This window comes from Haliotis rufescens, unplaced genomic scaffold (genome assembly GCF_023055435.1).
Source record: "Haliotis rufescens isolate VD_foot unplaced genomic scaffold, xgHalRufe1.0.p SCAF_10, whole genome shotgun sequence".
Taxonomy (NCBI): Eukaryota; Metazoa; Mollusca; class Gastropoda; order Lepetellida; family Haliotidae; genus Haliotis; species Haliotis rufescens.
In genome coordinates this window covers 35,992,043-36,011,373 of record NW_025963780.1, presented here as the reverse complement: position 1 = coordinate 36,011,373, position 19,331 = coordinate 35,992,043, and the positions used below count along the sequence as shown (strand labels likewise).

At 40.7% G+C, this 19,331-nt stretch overlaps 2 protein-coding genes across 6 annotated transcripts in view; one reads left to right on the top strand and one right to left on the bottom strand.

Moving 5' to 3' along the window:
- LOC124131041 (snRNA-activating protein complex subunit 1-like) overlaps positions 1 to 4,697 on the bottom strand; it is a 30,805-nt gene extending 26,108 nt beyond the window's left edge. Inside the window, exons 1-2 of the mRNA XM_046494116.2 lie at positions 4,599 to 4,697; positions 1,044 to 2,090 (exon numbers count right to left, since the gene is read on the bottom strand). Of these exons, the coding sequence (XP_046350072.2) occupies positions 1,044 to 1,085 (42 nt within the window). The 5' untranslated portion in view covers positions 1,086 to 2,090; positions 4,599 to 4,697. The remainder of the gene's footprint in view (positions 1 to 1,043; positions 2,091 to 4,598) is intronic.
- LOC124131035 (Werner syndrome ATP-dependent helicase-like) overlaps positions 4,625 to 19,331 on the top strand; it is a 45,996-nt gene continuing 31,289 nt past the window's right edge. Inside the window, exons 1-12 of one of the 5 annotated variants that reach the window (XM_048390001.1) lie at positions 4,625 to 4,681; positions 7,164 to 7,756; positions 8,292 to 8,435; positions 10,171 to 10,237; positions 10,841 to 10,916; positions 13,277 to 13,344; positions 13,468 to 13,576; positions 13,951 to 14,025; positions 14,916 to 14,998; positions 15,302 to 15,408; positions 16,351 to 16,457; positions 18,024 to 18,181. In XM_048390001.1, coding sequence (XP_048245958.1) covers positions 7,229 to 7,756; positions 8,292 to 8,435; positions 10,171 to 10,237; positions 10,841 to 10,916; positions 13,277 to 13,344; positions 13,468 to 13,576; positions 13,951 to 14,025; positions 14,916 to 14,998; positions 15,302 to 15,408; positions 16,351 to 16,457; positions 18,024 to 18,181 — 1,522 coding nt within the window. In that variant the 5' untranslated portion in view covers positions 4,625 to 4,681; positions 7,164 to 7,228. Of the gene's footprint in view, positions 4,682 to 4,868; positions 5,060 to 5,956; positions 6,089 to 7,163; positions 7,757 to 8,291; positions 8,436 to 10,170; positions 10,238 to 10,840; positions 10,917 to 13,276; positions 13,345 to 13,467; positions 13,577 to 13,950; positions 14,026 to 14,915; positions 14,999 to 15,301; positions 15,409 to 16,350; positions 16,458 to 18,023; positions 18,182 to 19,331 lie in introns of those variants that run through there. The other 4 variants (XM_048390003.1, XM_048390004.1, XM_048390000.1 and 1 more) reach the window with 4 other exon arrangements.

The following is a 19,331-nucleotide window of genomic DNA, read 5'->3' as shown; positions in this document are numbered from 1 at the left end:
ACGCAATTGGGATCGATGACATGCATCAACCAAGTCAGCGAGCCTGACCACCCGATCCCGTTAGTCGCCTTTTACGACAAGCATGGGTTGCTGAAGACCTATTCTACCCCAGAATCTTCACAGGTCGTGTTATTTATGACTTTTATAGCAAGGTTATCCCTGTTCTGTTGACAGGCCTTCACCATTCCCTGAAGAATATTTTATGTTCCATACCACACTCCTTTGAATGTTTGATTGCTCAAATATTAAATAAAATTCTTCGTTTTGGCAGATTCAAGTTAATAGTGTTATCATTGCTTACTGGACTAAACTCTTTGTCATGAATGGAGAACCATATTTGTACTCTAAAGGTAACAGTATTCCACAGTATCATGTAACACTGTGCCCAAATCTTTTGAGTCTTAACACATCTTTTGACATGAACATGATGAATGTCAATGTATTTTATCCATTTTGGCAAATGATGTCTTCAAAGATCAAGGTGAAGGTCACTCAATTTAAAATATGACCAGAAATCAAGAAGATCAAACCTTGAAACAGCAACAAATTTATCAGTGTTTATTCTCCTGAATAGTATTGGGCAACATTACCTTCAATAATGCTTTATTTGTTTCTCAAAACAAAGGTTTACTGACCTTGAACTTGTTGAAAGTCAAGGTCAGTGTGATTACATGTCAATACTATGAAACTACTTCAGCTGACCTGAGGATAAGGTGCCAAAGTTTTTGTCTGTCAATCATCTGTAGACAACATCCACATACCTTTTAAATGTTTGTTTGTTGTTTAACGCCGCACTCAGCAATATTCCAGCTATATGACGGCGGTCTGTAAATAATCGAGTCTGAACCAGACATTCCAGTGATTGACATCATGAGCATCGATCCACGCAATTGGGATACGATGACATGTATCAACTAAGTCAGCGAGTCTGACCACCCGATCCCGTTAGTCGCCTCTTACGACAAGCATTGGTTGCCGAACACCTATTCTACCCCGGATCTTCACGGGTCTACCTTTTAAATGACAAATGTTAGTTTATTTACTTTGAAGGGTGACAGACGTTGATCTTCCAGACAACCTTCCATTGTTTGGGGACAGAATAGATCCTTAGTTTGCAGGAGCCATCTGATGAGGATCTGTGCTTACAATATGTAAGCAACAAACAAACAAATCACATAATAATTCAGAGGTAGTATGCTCCTTTCTTGGAATTGTAATCTGCATTTTCAAACAAACAAAATCTACGGCAAATGCGTTGAAATTCTGTCAAACCGTAAACAGTACCGTTCCAGTTTTAGCCAACAAAAAACCCAACAACAACATGTAAATGCGATGACGTTAAAGTCACCATCAGGAAACGCAACTGCAACAAAAGTCTCCTATATTTAAAAAACCCAAACGGCGCCATATATTTTTTTTAAAGAAATACTTCATATTCTCACTGAATTTATATTTTTCTTAGTCCGAACCTCACAATACACACCCGCCTTTTATATCGGAAAACGAATATTTTAAAATGTACACGGTTTACTGTACATGTACCTAAATATACATATTGTTTCATTAAAAACAATGTATTACTTGCCCGTGAAGAGATCACCCGTTTAATAAACATACAGCTGTATTACGCATTGTGTTATACCAAAACGCGTGCTTATGTACTGTCGTACTAGCAACTGGTAAGCTATTATTCTTACAAAACTTCACCCAAGAACACTTTTATCATCAATGCTTTGGGCAAACTAAATTATATAATTCTTTCGAGATGGCGGCACTAAGTTCACAATAACTGTTTATTCACTCGGGTTAAAAACATTGCTATCTTGTACTATGTTAAATCTTAACTATATGCTGTTACTATTGGCAATTCCCGCAAGTCTCTTTGGTAATTGAAAATGTCATACTTGGGTGTATATCATAGATATTACCATACTGCTGCTGTAAATAGAGAAGGCCAATTCTGTTAACCTTATTACGTTGTTTACCTTCTGGAATATGTATTGTGACTGAACTGGAATGTATCTTGCGCGAATGCCCTCTCGTGTGATGGATTAAGTACTGTCGGAAATGCCGGAACATTGCTTTTTTGCCTGTTAAAAAAGGATGTAATTTTTCACAGACTGTTGTTATTAAAATATCGAGTAACTACCGATCGTCCTACCTGTGGTTTGAAGTATTTCAATCACAAGGAGTCCTATCGACAAGTTTCCGGGAGACAAATTCGAACGAAAACAGAAAGTTCACATTTATTCTAAGTCCAATGCATGACAACACACGAATACTTTCTAAGTTTATCATCATTTTACCTATAAAAGTACATAAGGGTAATCGCAATGTCGAATGCCCTAGCACTGATAGCTGCTCCGTGACCGTGTCTCTGTACCCTTGCAAACACCCGAGGTATTTATAATAATAAAGTGGAGAGAGAGAGAGAGAGAGAGAGAGTGAGAGAGAGAGAGAATATTTGTTTTTACATGCTGAATTTATTTCCAAATTGATTTACATTCCGAGGATTGTAAAGCCTAGGAGATGATTGTGGTATAATTTATAGAATGTTGGAAGGAGTGGTTGGGAAATCGAAATAAAAACTAAAAACATGCCAGCTACCTATATTTGTTTTGAAAAGTCATGATTAATAAAAATGTTTTCATGATGCCTAAAGTGCAGTTCTCGCTGATGGCCATTCAAGTCAAGTGGGTTTATGTCGCGGCTCGTTGTCCATCCGCATCTGTGACATCTCGGAAACTACAAGACTAAGAGTGAGTGAGTGAGTTTGATTTTACCCCGTTTTAAGCAATATTCCAACAATATCATGGTGGGGGACACCAGAAATGGGCTTCACACATTGCACCAATGTCGGATTCGAACCCGGGTGTTCGGTGTGACGAGCGAACGCTTAAATCACTAGGCTACCCGACCGCCCCACAAGACTTAGAAGCTGAAACTGTGCGTGAATGTAATGACCAAATGAAGATCCTTAAGTTTATTCAAGTTTTACCAAACGAAAAGTTTATATGTTAAAAAACGGCCAAACATCTAAACGGCCATGGTATAAAAAAAGTTATAAAAAATATTACTCAAAGAGCCTTGTGGTTCTATTTTGGAAACAGAAGTCAACAACAACACACACAAAACAACACTGAAACCTCACAAGTTACTTTTTAACCATGCTGAAACAAGAGAACATAGATCTTGTCAGCGATCTGGAGTTATACGAAGTGCGAAACATTATAGCCCACATCCATTTCCTTCAGACGAGATCGTATCCACACTTTCTTTTAGTGCGGGGGCACGGGTGGCCCAGTCGTCTAAGGCGCCGCGATTCGCTGTGCAGAGTTGCGTCCCTTGGGCACGCCAGAAACCTATGATTGTGGGTTCGAATCCCTGTTCGCCCCGATTATGTTTCTAGGTTTGTCAGCACCATACCCGTGCTCGTGGGTTTCACCGAAGTGGTAAACGTCTGAGACCTGCATCACTTCTGGCTTTCCTCCCACATTAAGCTGACAGGCCGCGATATAACTGAAATACTGTTAAAAGCTGCGTTAAACCCAACTCACTCACTCACTTTTAGTGCCTTGTATAGTTTGTTTGTTTCTTCGTTGGGCACTGTGCAATATTCCAGTCATCGAGCCTGCACGACCACCCGATCCCGTTAGTCGCCTCTTGCGACACGCATGGGTTGCTGAAGATCAATTCTAACCCGTATCTTCAATTGTAGAATTGTGCAGATGTAGCATCCAGCATCCTAACCTTGTCAGCTTGCAGACGGGGTTAACCTCTTTACGGGACTCGTATTGTATGGCCGCTACACAGAGACCATAATGTATTTATTAAAATGTATTAATTTATTAATATGTCATATCGAACTTTGTAATCACTTGTTTTGTGTTGAGTTAGTACCGAATTAAGAACTACAAATAAGCCAGGCTTGCCGTAAAAGGCGACTATGCTTGTCGTAAGAGGCGACTAACTGGATCGAGTGGTAAGGTTTGCCGACTTAGTTGATGCACGTCACCGTATCCCAATCACTGGATTGTCTGGTCCAGGCTCGATTATTTACAGACCGCCGTCATATTGCTGGAATATTGCTGAGTGCGGCGTTAAACAACAAGAACAAACACGAACTGTGTGCCTATGGTACGTGTTAAGAACTGTTATGCAATGTATAAAATACAATTAATGTGAGACAATGCTAGCTTGAGTTTGTCTTCTTTATTTTGTGTGTGGCTGTTTTGACTTCACCTGTCGAGGCCGTTCCGACATGAGATCATTTTGACCTGCTTCCCTGCCCTGCCGTGTTTAGTAATATAGCAGCCGACATATAGTAGCCGTTTTCGCCAAATGCGGTTTCGCCAAATGCGGTGCCGTTTTGCTGAGGTGCCGCTTTAGCCTGCACCCGACATATACCCCGGTATATGTCTTGACTGTAGAACCTCATCACGGCTCTCGGCTAGGAATATAGTTGCAACGGCTCTCTGGATGATTAACGCAGTTGAGGTCGTTGTCGACACAGGTACTACAGATATATACGGGCAAGACTCGATCGAATATTTCACAAATGTAGCAGCACAATTTACGGTTGTTTTAGAGTTATCTACCTTTGGTGTGTTCTTCAGCGGATAAGTCTAGAACCTGAGGTATTTCCGGTTGTGTCCGCGGGAAAGAGCTTAAATGAGAAAAGGTACTTGTCAAATATTTTTCGGAAGAGACATTAAAATACGAGTGACAAAATATCTTCATTTAGAACCCTGTTACCATGCCGTTAAGCCATCATTGCCATAAGAAGACAATAAGGTTATTAACATGAAATATATGCACGCCAACCAAGGACAACATCGACCGAAATGTATATCAAAACGTTTTGAGATCACCGTTTAGCCTGGCTAATGATTTATCACTTTCTGTACGGTGCGAACTATATCTAGAGTTGAGTTGAGTAAAAATGGGTATCGGATAGCTACAATGGCGGTCACAGAAAACGTACCTTCTCAAAATAACATGGGTTGAGTAAAGTATGAGACTTAATGTAGCTGAGCTGACAAACGTCAGATATACTTGAGTATGTGTCATTTTTCACGAAGGACCTCATCATAATTTCTGACTACAGCTGATAGATGGTCACTCGGAAAGACTTCCACCCGTATCCCCCCACCTAGCCGACAGTCACGATGGGGTCCTACAAGACAGGTTGGACCCCATCGCAGCTCTCGGCTGCCCCCTTCCTAATGTTGTATGTGTATGCATTGCCGCTCAATTCTTTTAGTGATTTTTTTTTTTTTTTGGGGGGGGGGGGGGGGGGGGGGGGGGATATTAGTCGGAAGTGTTACCTCTTATAGTATGAATCAATGACTATCTTTAACTTACATGCCAGGTCAGAATTAATCAGTAGCTTGCCCTGATATGGTATGGATATTTGGCGAATATTTCAGACAATATGACTAAGGGGGTACAGATTTCTGACAATTCACTGGGACTGGTTGTTGCCTTTGTGCTGAGTTTTCCCCTGTGGATACCCAGATGATATCCCAGAAATTGTGATTAGTAATTACAACTGACCAAAGTTTTATGTACAATATCAAGCAGTTACCATGTTCGAGGAATGAGTCCATAAATATCACATTAAGGAACAATGTCCCATACATCTGCAGCTGTACAAGGAAAATTGTTCCATGTCACGTGTCTTTGTAACAATCTAATATTTTCAAATATATAGTGTTTCTGGATATTATACCTTGAGTTCGTTTCTCAACTGATTACATTGGGGGTAGCCTAGTGGTTAAGGTGTTCGCCTGTCACGCCGAAGACCAGAGTTTGATTCCCCACATGTGTACATTGTGTAAAGCCAATTTCTGGTGTTCCCGGCCATAATATTGCTGGACTATTGCTAAAAGCTGTGTAAAACCTCACTCACTCTTTTTTGTCAGCAAACTATATTTATGGTGTCAATGGGCCTTTAACATGTTTAAAAAATCCATTGAAGTAGATAACAATGAGCAATGAATCAACATATTTTTCAGTTTATCCGTTGAACGATGTATGCTGTTTCTACATTGGCACTTCACTGGTGTATTCCGTCTGCTTTAGTCATGTTAGTAATCCTACACAAGTAAACACTTACTTTTGACAAATCCGCTGCACAATAACAGTGATTAATCAATCCTATATTTTTCGGTTAATCCTGTGATGTATGTTTTTTGTGTAACTCAGCTGATCATTCCTCCCTTGCTGCACTGTCATGTGCATATTACATAACATACATTTCACCAAACTTCAGACCTGGATATAGATTGAATAATTACCTCAGACACACAAGAAATGTCAAACGGGAACCTTTGTCAGGTAATCTGAGTGGTGCTACCACTAACAATACCTGTGATAATACATCATTAACTGAGCATCAAGTGAATGACGACAAATACACAGTTATTCCAGGAAACATGGATGACAGCAATGGAGTAGTAATCATATTATCCATGCAATCCCGAAATCCGAAAATGCTTTCTCTACAGGGATACTTTTTGTTATTAAACTATAACCATGATCACCATCAGGGGTATTTCCAAATAACCACATTTGATGAGCTTCTTCCGTTCTTTTTTTCTGTTGTTTAGGTGGAAGAAATTAATTAACATGCACCCTTTGTAATATCAAAATCATCATAGATCACAGGGAACCAATCAGTGTTCAGAAATGAGTTTACATATTGCCTCAAAGTTTATTTACGCTGTCCTTACAGACGGAAGCCGAGTTTCTTGTCACGTTCAGTTCCCAGGACATCAGCTGAACCAGTACAATGCAAATACTGATTACCGTATTCAACGTAATAAGCGCCCCTCTCTAATAAGCGCCCACGGTGATATTTGATAATATATATTATGATATATATAAGTGAACAATCCCAATTAGCACCCCTTCCGATTGATCAATGTACACAAGACTTATATATTCGTGTATAATACGCACGCGTGTGTTATATGCACCCTTAATTATTGTCAATAAAATTCTGGAAAAATATATCTGTCGTATTTATATATTTCGAAATTTATCTTTCAACTCTGTTTTTTCCATCAAAATAATATTCTAATAAGCGCCCCCTGTTTCTAATTTTGAGAGCGCCCTGGGCGCTTATTACAACAAATACGGTAATGTATTTATGATTTCAGGTGTGGATATCTCAGAAAGGTTGAACACCCATGAGGCCAAGATGAGAAACTAACCTCAGATCAACATGTCCAAGACACTACAAGAACGGTTAAGATCTCTGAAAGATGAGGTTACAAGTCTTCTTGCAGCTGTGATAGTGGATGACATCAGTACTGCTGATGACCAAGCCAGCCTGCTGGTGGAGAAGGCTCTGGAACAAGTGAAACGCGTCAGGAATGTGGTGTGGGGACCACATACGTCTACCCCATCGAACAATACGTTTGAGTGTGCACAGAAAGAAGAAGGTTATCATGAACCATACAAAAAATGTATTGTTTCTTCAGAAAGTTCTGAATGTAAACAAAATAAAACAGAGAGAATAGGAGATGGAATTGAACCATGCCAAAAAAGTTGTGTTTCTACAGAAAGTTTGCAATGTAATCAAATCAAAACTGAGAAGATTGAAGATGGATTTGATTCTGATAAAACAGAGGATTTGAATTACGACAATGCAGCTGATATTGATGATCTAGATGACATTAACTTTGACGATGATAATTTCTCCAACATTCCTGACACTCCGAAAATCAATCAAACAAAAGCACAAATAAAGGTTTGTAAATGGGTCTGCATATGAACATTACCATGAATACAGACTATATATAACCGTAAAGAGCCGGGATAGAATAGGTCTTCAGCAACCCATGCTTGCCGTAAAAGGGGTCTATGCTTGTCATAAGAGGCGACTAACGGGATCGGGTGGTCAGGCTCGCTGACTTGGTTGATGCATGTCATCGTATCCCAATTGCGTGGATCGATGCACATGATGTCAATCACTGGATTGTCTGGTCCAGACTTGATTATTTACAGACTGCCGTCATATAGCTGGAATATTGCTGAGTGCGGCGTTAAACAACAAACAAACAAAACATCTCACTTTGAGTATAGTGGGTCTTGTTGAATCACAATATTGGATCAAGATTGAACAAATCTGTCAGTCTATACTGGAATGTCTGGTTCAGACTCGATTATTAACAGACCACCGTTATAAGCTGGAATATTTCATTGTGTCATTAAAGAACAAACCATTCGTCATCATGGATAAGCCGGGCTTGGCAGTACAACTTGTGGGAATTTCTCATTTCCAGGTTGATGGAGAGCCTTCCTTTGACGAAGATGACATGCGGAACCTCATCAAGAACTACAACAACAACGAGGGGGACGATGTCGCTGGAGAAGATGAGGAGTTTAGTGATGAGTTTGATGATGACTTCAATGAGGATGACATGCAGGTAGGATCAGCTGGCGGGGGTTTCAGTCCCTGATTCATTGCAGTCATGATCCATATAAAGGCCATCTTCCTGAGGCAAGGGTGTTAACTGACTATAAAAGTCCTGTTTCCACCCTTGCCGAACTAGACTGGAATTCCGAAGTTACATTTTGGCTGGACTAACGAGTTCATGCATAGTCCAATCAAAATCGTGTAATAATGAACTAGACATCGGGTTTGTAAACAACATGGATTTCAACGTGCAGATTTCAGTTGACTGCAGGATTTGCACAGCATGTGTACCATCAACTAGGCGTTGACAGATATTTTGCAAATCTTTTCATGTTTTAATCAAGGTGCTCAAGTGATTTGATGCACTTCGCGGGGGGGGACCCTTTTTATTATAATATAAGATCCTGATTATCGATCAGATCGTCTTGAATGGGTGCAGCCATTTTATCTGAAGCAAATGCATGTGATATGAGAGATGTAATCTGATTGGTCAATAGGCGGGACATAGAAGGGACATAACTCATAATAGCCACTGGTGGTCCTACGATCAAGCCTGGAAATTCCAGCCTAGTTCGGCAAGGGTGGAAACTGGACTTTTATAATCAGTTAATGCCCTTACCTCGGGAAGATGTGTAAAGGTCTGCCCTAGCAGGGTTAGAATCGGTCCCCAGTATCTATGCTGGTTGTAGTTGGCGACCAAAGGAATGGGATGGTCAGACTCGGTGACTTGGTTGATAGCGTGTCCTTGTACCCAATTGCTATCAATCACTGGATTGTCTGGTCCAGACTTGATTATTTACAGGCAGGCATCATATAGCTGGAAGATTGCTGATTGAAGATAACCTGCATTAGTTTGCTATTGATTTGTTTACCTAGAATATATATCAGTTCAGATTTTGTGTATCATCCAATATTTTTCGTTATTTGCAGTGTTTGTTGACTTTGTTCAACTAAAAAAATCGTGAGTTATGCCACGCCCAAAGTTGTCACTTAGTTTGTCAACAGCATGTCAACATCCGAAAGTTTATCAAATGAAGTCATTTGCAAACTTGATAAAAATGAGATAATTTTATCAAAGATTTATTCATCCGTGCAAATGATTCAAGAAAATTAATTTAGATATGTACATAGGATTATAATAGTATTAGTATTACGGGATTACAATGCATGTGGAGTTGAAGTTAAGGAACTTCAGTGTTTTCTTTTCATCAGATAACAAAAAAATATCGAAATGTGAAAAATGATAAAGAAAATATCGGACTACATGCCTTTAATGTGAAGTGCCAAAAGGTCAACAATGGCTGTTTCTGGTAGTTGTCTAATGAGACTTTCTTAACTCGCGATGTTTCCTTTTTGAGGGAAATAAACTACTGAAAGTTTCGATATTTTGCAAGCTGAGCATTGATGCTTATCACACGTAACTTAAATGATGCGAAAAGCCTACTCGTTAAACTGTTATGGCGAGTTTCATTTGGGGGTGCCCTTTGAGTAGCATTGAGAGCATTTAAAAATGATATGTTGACAATAATCATGATAATATGCACGCACACAATAAGGACAACATTGATCCTTCATGGACAGAAGTCTACTGGTGGAATGATGTATTACACAATTAGTAGTTTGTGCACAATAAGGATTGACACAAGAAATGAAAGAAAAGAAGCACAAGTAAATATACTGGCGATGAACATTCAGAGTGATACTCACCACTTAAACTGTAAAAATCCTATATATGTTTATTTCAGCTACTGGAGGAAGCAGAGAGAAGTATTATAGAGGAAGAACAAGTTGGTGACAAGGAGGAAGATGATGGTATGTTTGTGTTCCTCCGAGGAAGACAGTAAGCCATGGTGTTCTGGTGTCCTGTGAAGATTCCGGGTTATAATTGGTCTTCAGCAACCCATGCTTATCATAAGAGGTGACTGACGGGATCAGATGGTCAGACTCACTGACTTGGTTGAAGATCCGGGGTAGAATAGGTCTTCAGCAACCCATGCTTGCCATAAGAGGTGACTGACGGGATCGGATGGTCAGACTTGCTGACTTGGTTGAAGATCCGGGGTAGAATAGGTCTTCAGCAACCCATGCTTGCTGTGAAAGGCGACTATTCTTGTTGTAAGAGGCAACTGACGGGATCGGGTGGTCAGGCTCACTGACTTGGTTGATGCATGTCGTCGTATCCCAAATGCGTAGATCAATGCTTTTGATGTCAATCACTGGATTGTCTGGTCCAACCTGATAATTTACACACCGCTATCTTATAGCTGGAATATTGCTGAGTGGGATGTTAAACAACAAACAAACAAACAAAAACACCATGTACATAAAAACAACTATGTTAATAACAATCAAACAAACACGTTGGTGGTCCTGCAGGAGGTTCTGTCCGGAGTAATGAATGCTTTCTTCATCCAGATGCTGCCAACCAGCCGGAGGACAAAAAATTCCTGGATGTCTTGAAGCAGTATTTTGGCTACTCAAAATTCAGACCGTGAGTAGAACAGTTTGATAACATGCAGCATTATAATGAGAAACGGGTTTAGGCTAACACCCAAGGGTAATCTCGATGAGCCCACTGAAAGCTAGAAGTGGGAAGATGTGTTTTCACAAATTGGCACAGTAAATTAGTGATACATTCATCAAATCAGTGAAATGCCAGCTGCTCGAAATGAACATCCCATTTACACGCAACAACCTTTTACGCATCTAAAGGATGAACCGTGAAGTCATTATTAAAATGGCTGATAAAGGATCTGCAGTTGTCATCCTTAACAGACTATATCATTGAGGCCAAACGCCAACTGAGGAAAATTTCAATCACAACACAAACCATGAGCCTACCATGGACTTCACTAACGAAGTTACACAACTCCTCTCTAAAATCTCCACTAAGGAAGATATCAGACTCAAGTAATTACAGACTTGTACCTGAGGACCACAACCCAGTAGATTTCCCTTCTGCCCCAAGTCCACAAATGCTTCACCCCAGGTAAAACACCAGGCCGCCCCAACATGAGTGGCAATGGTACCTCCACTGAACAAATTGGCAGCTTCGTAGATGAACATATAAAAGAGTTTGTCAGAATTTATCCCAGCTACATCACAGACACCACTCACTTCATTCAGAATTCGAAAGTTCCAATCTTAGATTGCGACATAATTCTTGTCACAGTGGAAGTCACATCCCTATAGCACACATACCTAATTCGAAAGGCCTCAGAGCCGTAGTCCAGGGTATAAGACGCTTCAAACCTGATTGGTCAATAAACCCGACCATCCTACTTTCTTTATTATGACTTGTCTTACACCATGTACACGACCTGTGAAGAACCGGGGTAGAATAGGTTTTCAGCATCTCATGCTTGCCATGAAAGGCGACTATGCTTGTCACAAGAGTCGACTATGGGGATCGGGTGGTCAGGCTCACTGACTTGGTTGATGCATGTCATCGATCCCATTATCGTTGATCGATCCTCATGATGTCGGTCACTGAATTGTCTGGTCCAGACTCGATTATTTACAGACCGCCGTCATATATCTGGAATATTGCTGAGTGTGGCGTTAAACAACAAACAAACACAAACACCATGTACATAAAAAGAACTTGGTTAATAGCGTAACGTTCGCACAGCCATGGGGACAAAAGTACCCCCCTTTTATGCAAATATATTCCTGGAAGAATTAGAAGAAAAACTTCTCAAATGAACCACTAAGAAACCCGACCTATACATCGGATTCATTGATGACATCTTCCTAATCTGGACCATGAGTTTAACTAAACTGGAATCTTTCATCACAGACATCAATGTCTCACATCCCAGCATAAAATTCACTGCTGAATTTTCAAGGGACGAGGCGGCATTCTTAGTCATGTGGGTCATCCATGACCAAAACACCTTCAAATTGGAATTTGACCTACATTGCAAACCTATACACATTCATATCAACTATTTACTTCCTGTCAGCCGCGTCACATCAAGTTCAACGGACCTAACAGCCAAATCCTAAGACTCAAAAGGATATGCGGCTCTCAATCGCAATATGAGTTTCATAGCAAAAAGTCAAGTATTATCTTAGGTCAAGTATTATCTTAGGTCAAGTATTATCTTAGGTCAAATACTATCTAAGGTCAAGTATTATCTTAGGTCAAGTATTATCTTAGGTCAAGTGTTATCTTAGGTCAAGTATTATCTTAGGTCAAGTATTATCTTAGGTCAAGTATTATCTTAGTGGGACATGGTGGGTATCTCAGTGTGCTAGCACTATAAATCGGCATCAGTCCGGACTAATACAAGCAGCCACACACACACATGTGCATGCACGTCGCTATATAAGAGCAATAATCTTGGATGCGACATCAAACCCAATTTCACCATTTTTGGCTAGGGGTCAGCAGTCGCATTAGGTTGGCGACACGTTAATTTCAAGATTTACAGTAAATGAAATACTGTTCAAAGCTGTGTTAAGCAAAACTCCAGTAAACAAATTATTGCCTCTAGTCACTTCAACATGTGTTGGCGAGATTATCTACACATGCAAAGCAGAATGACTTTCTCCTCTCTATTTTGAAGATCCGGGGTAGAATAGATTTTCAGCAAACCATGCTTGCCGTAAAAGGCGACTATGCTTGTCGTAAGAGGCGACTAACGGGATCGGGTGGTCAGGCTCGCTGACTTAGTTGATACATGTCATCGATCCCATTTGCATGGATCGATGCTCATGATGTCAATCACTTGATTGTCTGGTCCTGACTCGATTATTTACAGACCGCCGTCATATAGCTGGAATATTGCGGAGTACGGCATTAACCAACCAACCAAACAAACAAACAAACAAACTTTCTCTTTTCAGGATGCAGTGGAAAATTATAAACTCAGTGGTCAACGAGAAGAAGGACAACTGTGTCATCATGGCCACAGGTAAGTAACAGCACAGGTATTCCGTCTTTTGAGCCACGTCATGTAATATAAGCAATCACTATTTGAAACATCCATCAGTCTTATATATATTTTCATTAGTTTACTCTACTTTGTTTTCTTCAGGTCATGGTAAAAGTCTATGCTACCAGTACCCCTCTGTGTTTACTGGTAAAACAACTGTAGTTATCTCCCCTTTGATTTCCCTCATGGAGGACCAAGTGTTGGGGCTCAAGTGAGTTGTTTTCCTAAACATTGTTAACTGATCTGGACGTTTTTGTCTTTCATGGAATTCATTTTCTGTCAGCTTCTCTGCAGTTCAGGAGCGTTCCACCATGGGCTGAACTGGGTAGAACTGGTCCGTTTTGCTTCTTGAAATAGTCAATCAAAATTAGTTGGGCGGTCAGCCTCAGTGGCTTGAACATTGTTGACTGATTGCATTATGCCCAGGGTGCTGTGGTAGAAGCGATCACTCACTCACTACTCAGTAGAGCTTACAATGATTTTAAAAACTTTGAAATCTAAGTTTGGTGATTACACCTTTATTATGTGTGTATGTCTGCATATATATGTAATCCACAAAGTGACAGCCATGCTTGTGTGTTCCAGGGCGGCCAACATCGAGGCCTGTTTGCTGGGATCTGCTCAAGAAAACACAAGTCAGGTTATGAGCGAACTCATGAGGTAAACCTTGCTGGCGTTTAACTAGTTCATGACTAGATCTCTAGTGATTAACTAGTTCCAGACGAGATCTCTAGTGATTATCTAGTTCATGACTAGATCTCTTGTGATTTACTAGTTCCAGACTAGATCTCTAGTGATTATCTAGTTCATGACTAGATCTCTTGTGATTTACTAGCTCCAGACGAGATCTCTAATGATTATCTAGTTCCAGACTAGATTTCTAGTGATTAACTAGTTCATGACTAGATCTCTAGTGATTAACTAGTTCATGACTAGATCTCTAGTGATTATCTAGTTCATCACTAGATTTCTAGTGATTGACTAGTTCCAGACTAGATCTCTAGTGATTAACTAGTTCATGACTAGATCTCTAGTGATTATCTAGTTCCAGACTAGATTTCTAGTGATTAACTAGTTCATGACTAGATCTCTTGTGATTGACTAGTTCCAGACTAGATCTCTAGTGATTGACTAGTTCCAGACTAGATCTCTAGTGATTGACTATTTCCAGACTAGATTCTTGTGATTAACTAGGTCCAGACTAGATTTCTAGTGATTGACTAGTTCCAGACTAGATTTCTAGTGATTAACTAGTTCCAGACTAGATTTCTAATGATTAACTAGTTCCAGACTAGATTTCTAATGATTAACTAGTCCAAAAACAGATTTCTAGTGATTGATTTGTTCCAGACTAGATCTCTAGTGATTGACTATTTCCAGACTAGATTCTTGTAATTAACTAGTTCCAGACTAGATCTCTACTGATTGACGAGTTCGTTCTGGGTTCATCATGTAACAGAACTAACTCAGTGATCCTAGGTGGAATACTGCTGAGCGCGGTGTTACAACCATACAAGCATGTTATTGAAGGTCTGCATTGTCTGTTGTAGAGGGCAGTACCGTGTTTTGTACATCACTCCGGAGTACGCCAGTACAGGAAGTAACGTGCTCACAGACCTCAACAGCAAAATAGGTATGCAGTACATATTCCAATGGAATCCAAACAGTTCCATTATTAGGAACAGAGGGGCCCTGGACTTGGTGCACCAGACCGCCTCCGTGGTCTAGTGGTAGAGTGTTCGATCCCCGGGCTGCGTCATACCAAAAGTCATTAAAAGATGGTTCTTGTTGTTACCCTCTCTGGCGCTTAACATTAAGGGGCTAAAACAAGAACTGGTCAGCTCAGAGACAGTATACAAAATGTGTTTCAAGTAACAGCTTCTAGAAATCTCTGCATTATGTAATAAATATCCACATGGACCTCGCTCTCTTGCAGGTATTGACCTGATTGCTATTGACGAGGCTCACTGCGTATCGCAGTGGGGCCATGACTTCCGGTCAGCCTACAGGAGTCTCGGCTCTCTCAAGGACAAGTTTCCTGATGTAAGTGAACATGTCATGTACGATGTAGTGTCATGGGTTGTCATGAAGTGTCATGTATTGCCATGTATTGCCCTAGCCCTGCGAGGATTCATTGATGCCTGGTTCTAATCCCATATTTACCCTGAATATGAGACCGGATAAGATCCGGGTCAGAATAGGTCTTCAGCAACCCATGTTTGCCGTAAATGGCGACTATGCTTGTCGTAAGAGGCGACTAACGGGATCGGATGGTCAGGTTCCCTGACTTGGTTGATGCATGTTATTGTGTCACAATTGCATGGCTTGATTCTCATGATGTCAATTACTGGATTGTCTGGTCCAGACTTGATTAATTACAGACCAACGTCATAGCTGCAATATTGCTGAGTGCGGCGTTAAACAACAAACAAACCCTGAATAGGATCCTATGTTTGTCAGCACCCGTTTTCCAGGTTTCACAAAAGTTTTGTCACTTTGTCACTATGTAGGTTGAAGATGAAAGACATTGGTGTGATATTTGGTTTTAGGTGATAATATTTTTAGATTTCAACACAATTCTTTTTGTAGATGTGTCATATGATTTGTCATGTTTTTAAATTTCAGTTACAGTTGATTAATGCTGATTGGTCCAAATATTAGACTTATAGAGAAGTGTCAATTGAGTCGGGGGTGTGGAAAAACAATGCCTTACTTACCCGACTTCAAAGATGAAAATTCAGTTTGAGTTGTCTGTGGAAATGTTGTCCAGGGACAAGTAGGTACACTTGCTTGATAAAGTTGTTAGGATCTACACCGAAACGTTGCACTAATTGTAATAAAGAAGTTGTTCATCCATAGAACTTGTTTTTCTTCATCAAACCAACTTCTAAATACCACTAAAAGAAGTTTTCATATCCAGTTGAGCTCAAATCTTAACATGCTGACCAATAATCACTGACCAATCATTGACCGATTCTCCTCTAGGTTCCTGTTATGGCCTTGACCGCGACGGCCACGGTGGACGTGAGGCGAGACATCTGTCGCTCTCTGAAGCTGAGGAATCCAGTTGTCACATGCACTGGCTTCGACAGGTGAGTTTGGTAGCAGCCCAATCTTACCTGTACTGTTTAAGGAGATCTTTAGCCACACAAGACAAGACGGTTATCGTGCAGCATAATATTGCCCTTCAACAGCGTACATGATGTTCTTGATTGTGTCAGTATGAATCGCGTCATACATAAAGACTAGGGCGGGGACGAGTCCACATTTACTACCCGGGTACCCATCCCCCTATTACCCGACCCTACCATGGTACCTGCTGTAGGTCTCAAGAGATAGGTACAAAATGTCCGATTGGGAATAGTTTGACCGTAGCCCTAGCCAAAGTGTAAATGTATTGAGATGCACGTATAAATCGATCTGGTCATGCATACACTGAAGTTGACTGAAGTTTTATCTTTATTCAAACATATAAACGTCTTGGTGCATAGTCAGAAAGAAATGCGAACATTAGTAACTTGTAGTGTAACCATATAGTTTAAGATCATTTTTGTCAGTAAACAATATATCATGTGACTAACCACGGGTCCTGGTAGTTCTGTGGGTACCCGGGTCCTTCTCAGTACCCACCCGACCCGAGTACCCGAGTTAACCGTCCCAGCCCTACAAAACACGTTTCAAGATTGTACTTGATGTTACCCAATAAACACACAATGCCTGGCACTCAGCATTAAGCTGAGCTTGAAGTCAGTGGACTGTGTTTTGGTGGGGTATCCATGTTAAACTGTAAGGTATCTTAATGGAATAGCACTATAAAAACCGGCATTAGTACGGACTAGCACAAGCAGCCACACACACACATGCATACACGTCGCTACATGAGTGAAGGAATCTAGAACACAATGTTAAGCACCCTATCACCTCACTTCACCTCAATACATACTGCCAGTGTAGTTTGATTCCTCTGTAATTCTAAGAATTCGATTACGTTCACAAAAATTAGTTTGTTTGTTGTTTAACGCCGCACCCAGCAATACTCCAGCTATATGACAGCAGTCTGTAAATAATCAAGTCTCGACCAGACAATACAGTGAATGACATCATGATCATCGATCTACGCAATTGGGATACGATGACATGCATCAACCAAGTCAGCGAGCCTGACCACCCAATCCTGTTAGTCGCCTCTTACGACAAGCATAGGTGCCTTTCACGGCAAGCATGGGTTGCTGAAGACCAATTCTTACTCGGATCTCCACGTGTTTCTGAAATAGTGATTGCAATACATATCGCGACATGAAAATGATATTGCAGTATGTATAGTACTGTGACTACAGCTTTGTAGAACCCTACCAATAAGTCACAAGAAGGGTGTACAATGTGTCATCTCATGCTGGACCACCTTGTTTCTGTCGGTGGTTGGGTGTAGTGTATCAGAGTGTGTTTGGAGGTTCACGCAGTGCTAATCATGTAATGTAGCATGAGGAGAGTACAATGTACAACTTCTGACATCCGATGTCTCGTATTTCAGACCCAACTTGTTCCTGTCAATGGTTGTGTGTATTGTATCAGAGTGTGTCTGGAGGTTCAGGCAGTGCTAATGTAGCGTGAGGAGACTACATTGTACAACTTCTGACATCCGATGTCTCGTATTTCAGACCCAACTTGTTCCTGTCGGTGGCGGCGAAGGCGGAGGTGTGGTACGACCTGAAGCAACACATGGTGAAGAAGGACAACAAGTTCGAGTTTGACGGGCCGACCATCATCTACTGCCCCACCAAGAAGTCCACCATGGAGGTGACCAGTGTCCTCAAGAGTAAGGAAGGGCTCACACGGCCCCTTCGTTGATACACACAGGGGGCTGGGGTGGTGGTGCAGTCGTCTGTTAACCATGCATTGTTGCGGCCCTTTGGTGGGCTGGGATTCCTGTGAATGTGGATTTGAATCCCAGATTATGCTGCATACCCATGCTCATGGTTTTCACCAAGACTATCACTTTTGGACCAAAATGTAACCTCTAAAACTGTCACTTTTGGACCAAAATGTAACATCCAAAACTATCACTTTTGGACCAAAATGTAACCTCTAAAACTATCCCTTTTGGACCAAAGTGTAACCTCTAAAACTATCACTTTTGGACCAAAATGTAACATCCAAGACTATCACTTTTGGACCAATGTGTAACCTCTAAAACTATCCCTATTGGACCAAAATGTAACATCCAAGACTATCACTTTTGGACCATAGTGAAACATCTAAAACTATCACTTATGGATTTTGGATTAAACTGGAATACTGTTCAAACTGGCGTTTAAACCACTCACTCTCTTATTGAATTTTTTACTTTAAGTTGCATAAATGGCCAAAGTCATCGTCAATGTTAAAGATGCAGAGGTGACTGTTGCTTGTTATCCATATAGACCATGTTGGGTGTGGCTTGAATCAACTTGAATATTGACTGCAGCTAAGAAACAACAAACAATTTAACATTGGCTTAGGAAATAGATATGTCTAGTAATGATCTGTTGTTTATTCGATGATGGATAGACCCCAAATTGTTACTTAGATCACGGTGGCGAAATCCTGTACACACTGACTTGTGTGATAGAATCCATACATATATACTGATGACTAAACTCATCTTCACTGTCATTGATGCAAATATCATATCAAAAGACGTTAAAAGATGGTGCTTGTTGTTACTCTGTCTGGCGCTCGGCATTAAGGGGTTACAACAAGGACTGGTCGACTCGGAGTCGGTATACTGTGTCTGAGTGGGGTATTCATGTTAAGCTGCGGGATGGTATCTCAGTGGACTAGCACTATAAGTCGGCATCAGTCCGGACTAGCACAAGCAGACCCACACGCACACATCACTATATAAGTGCATTGATCTTAGACGCAACGTTAAACACAATTTCTCCTCACTTACCAGTGATGCAAATATTATGTTATGTTAGTGACTG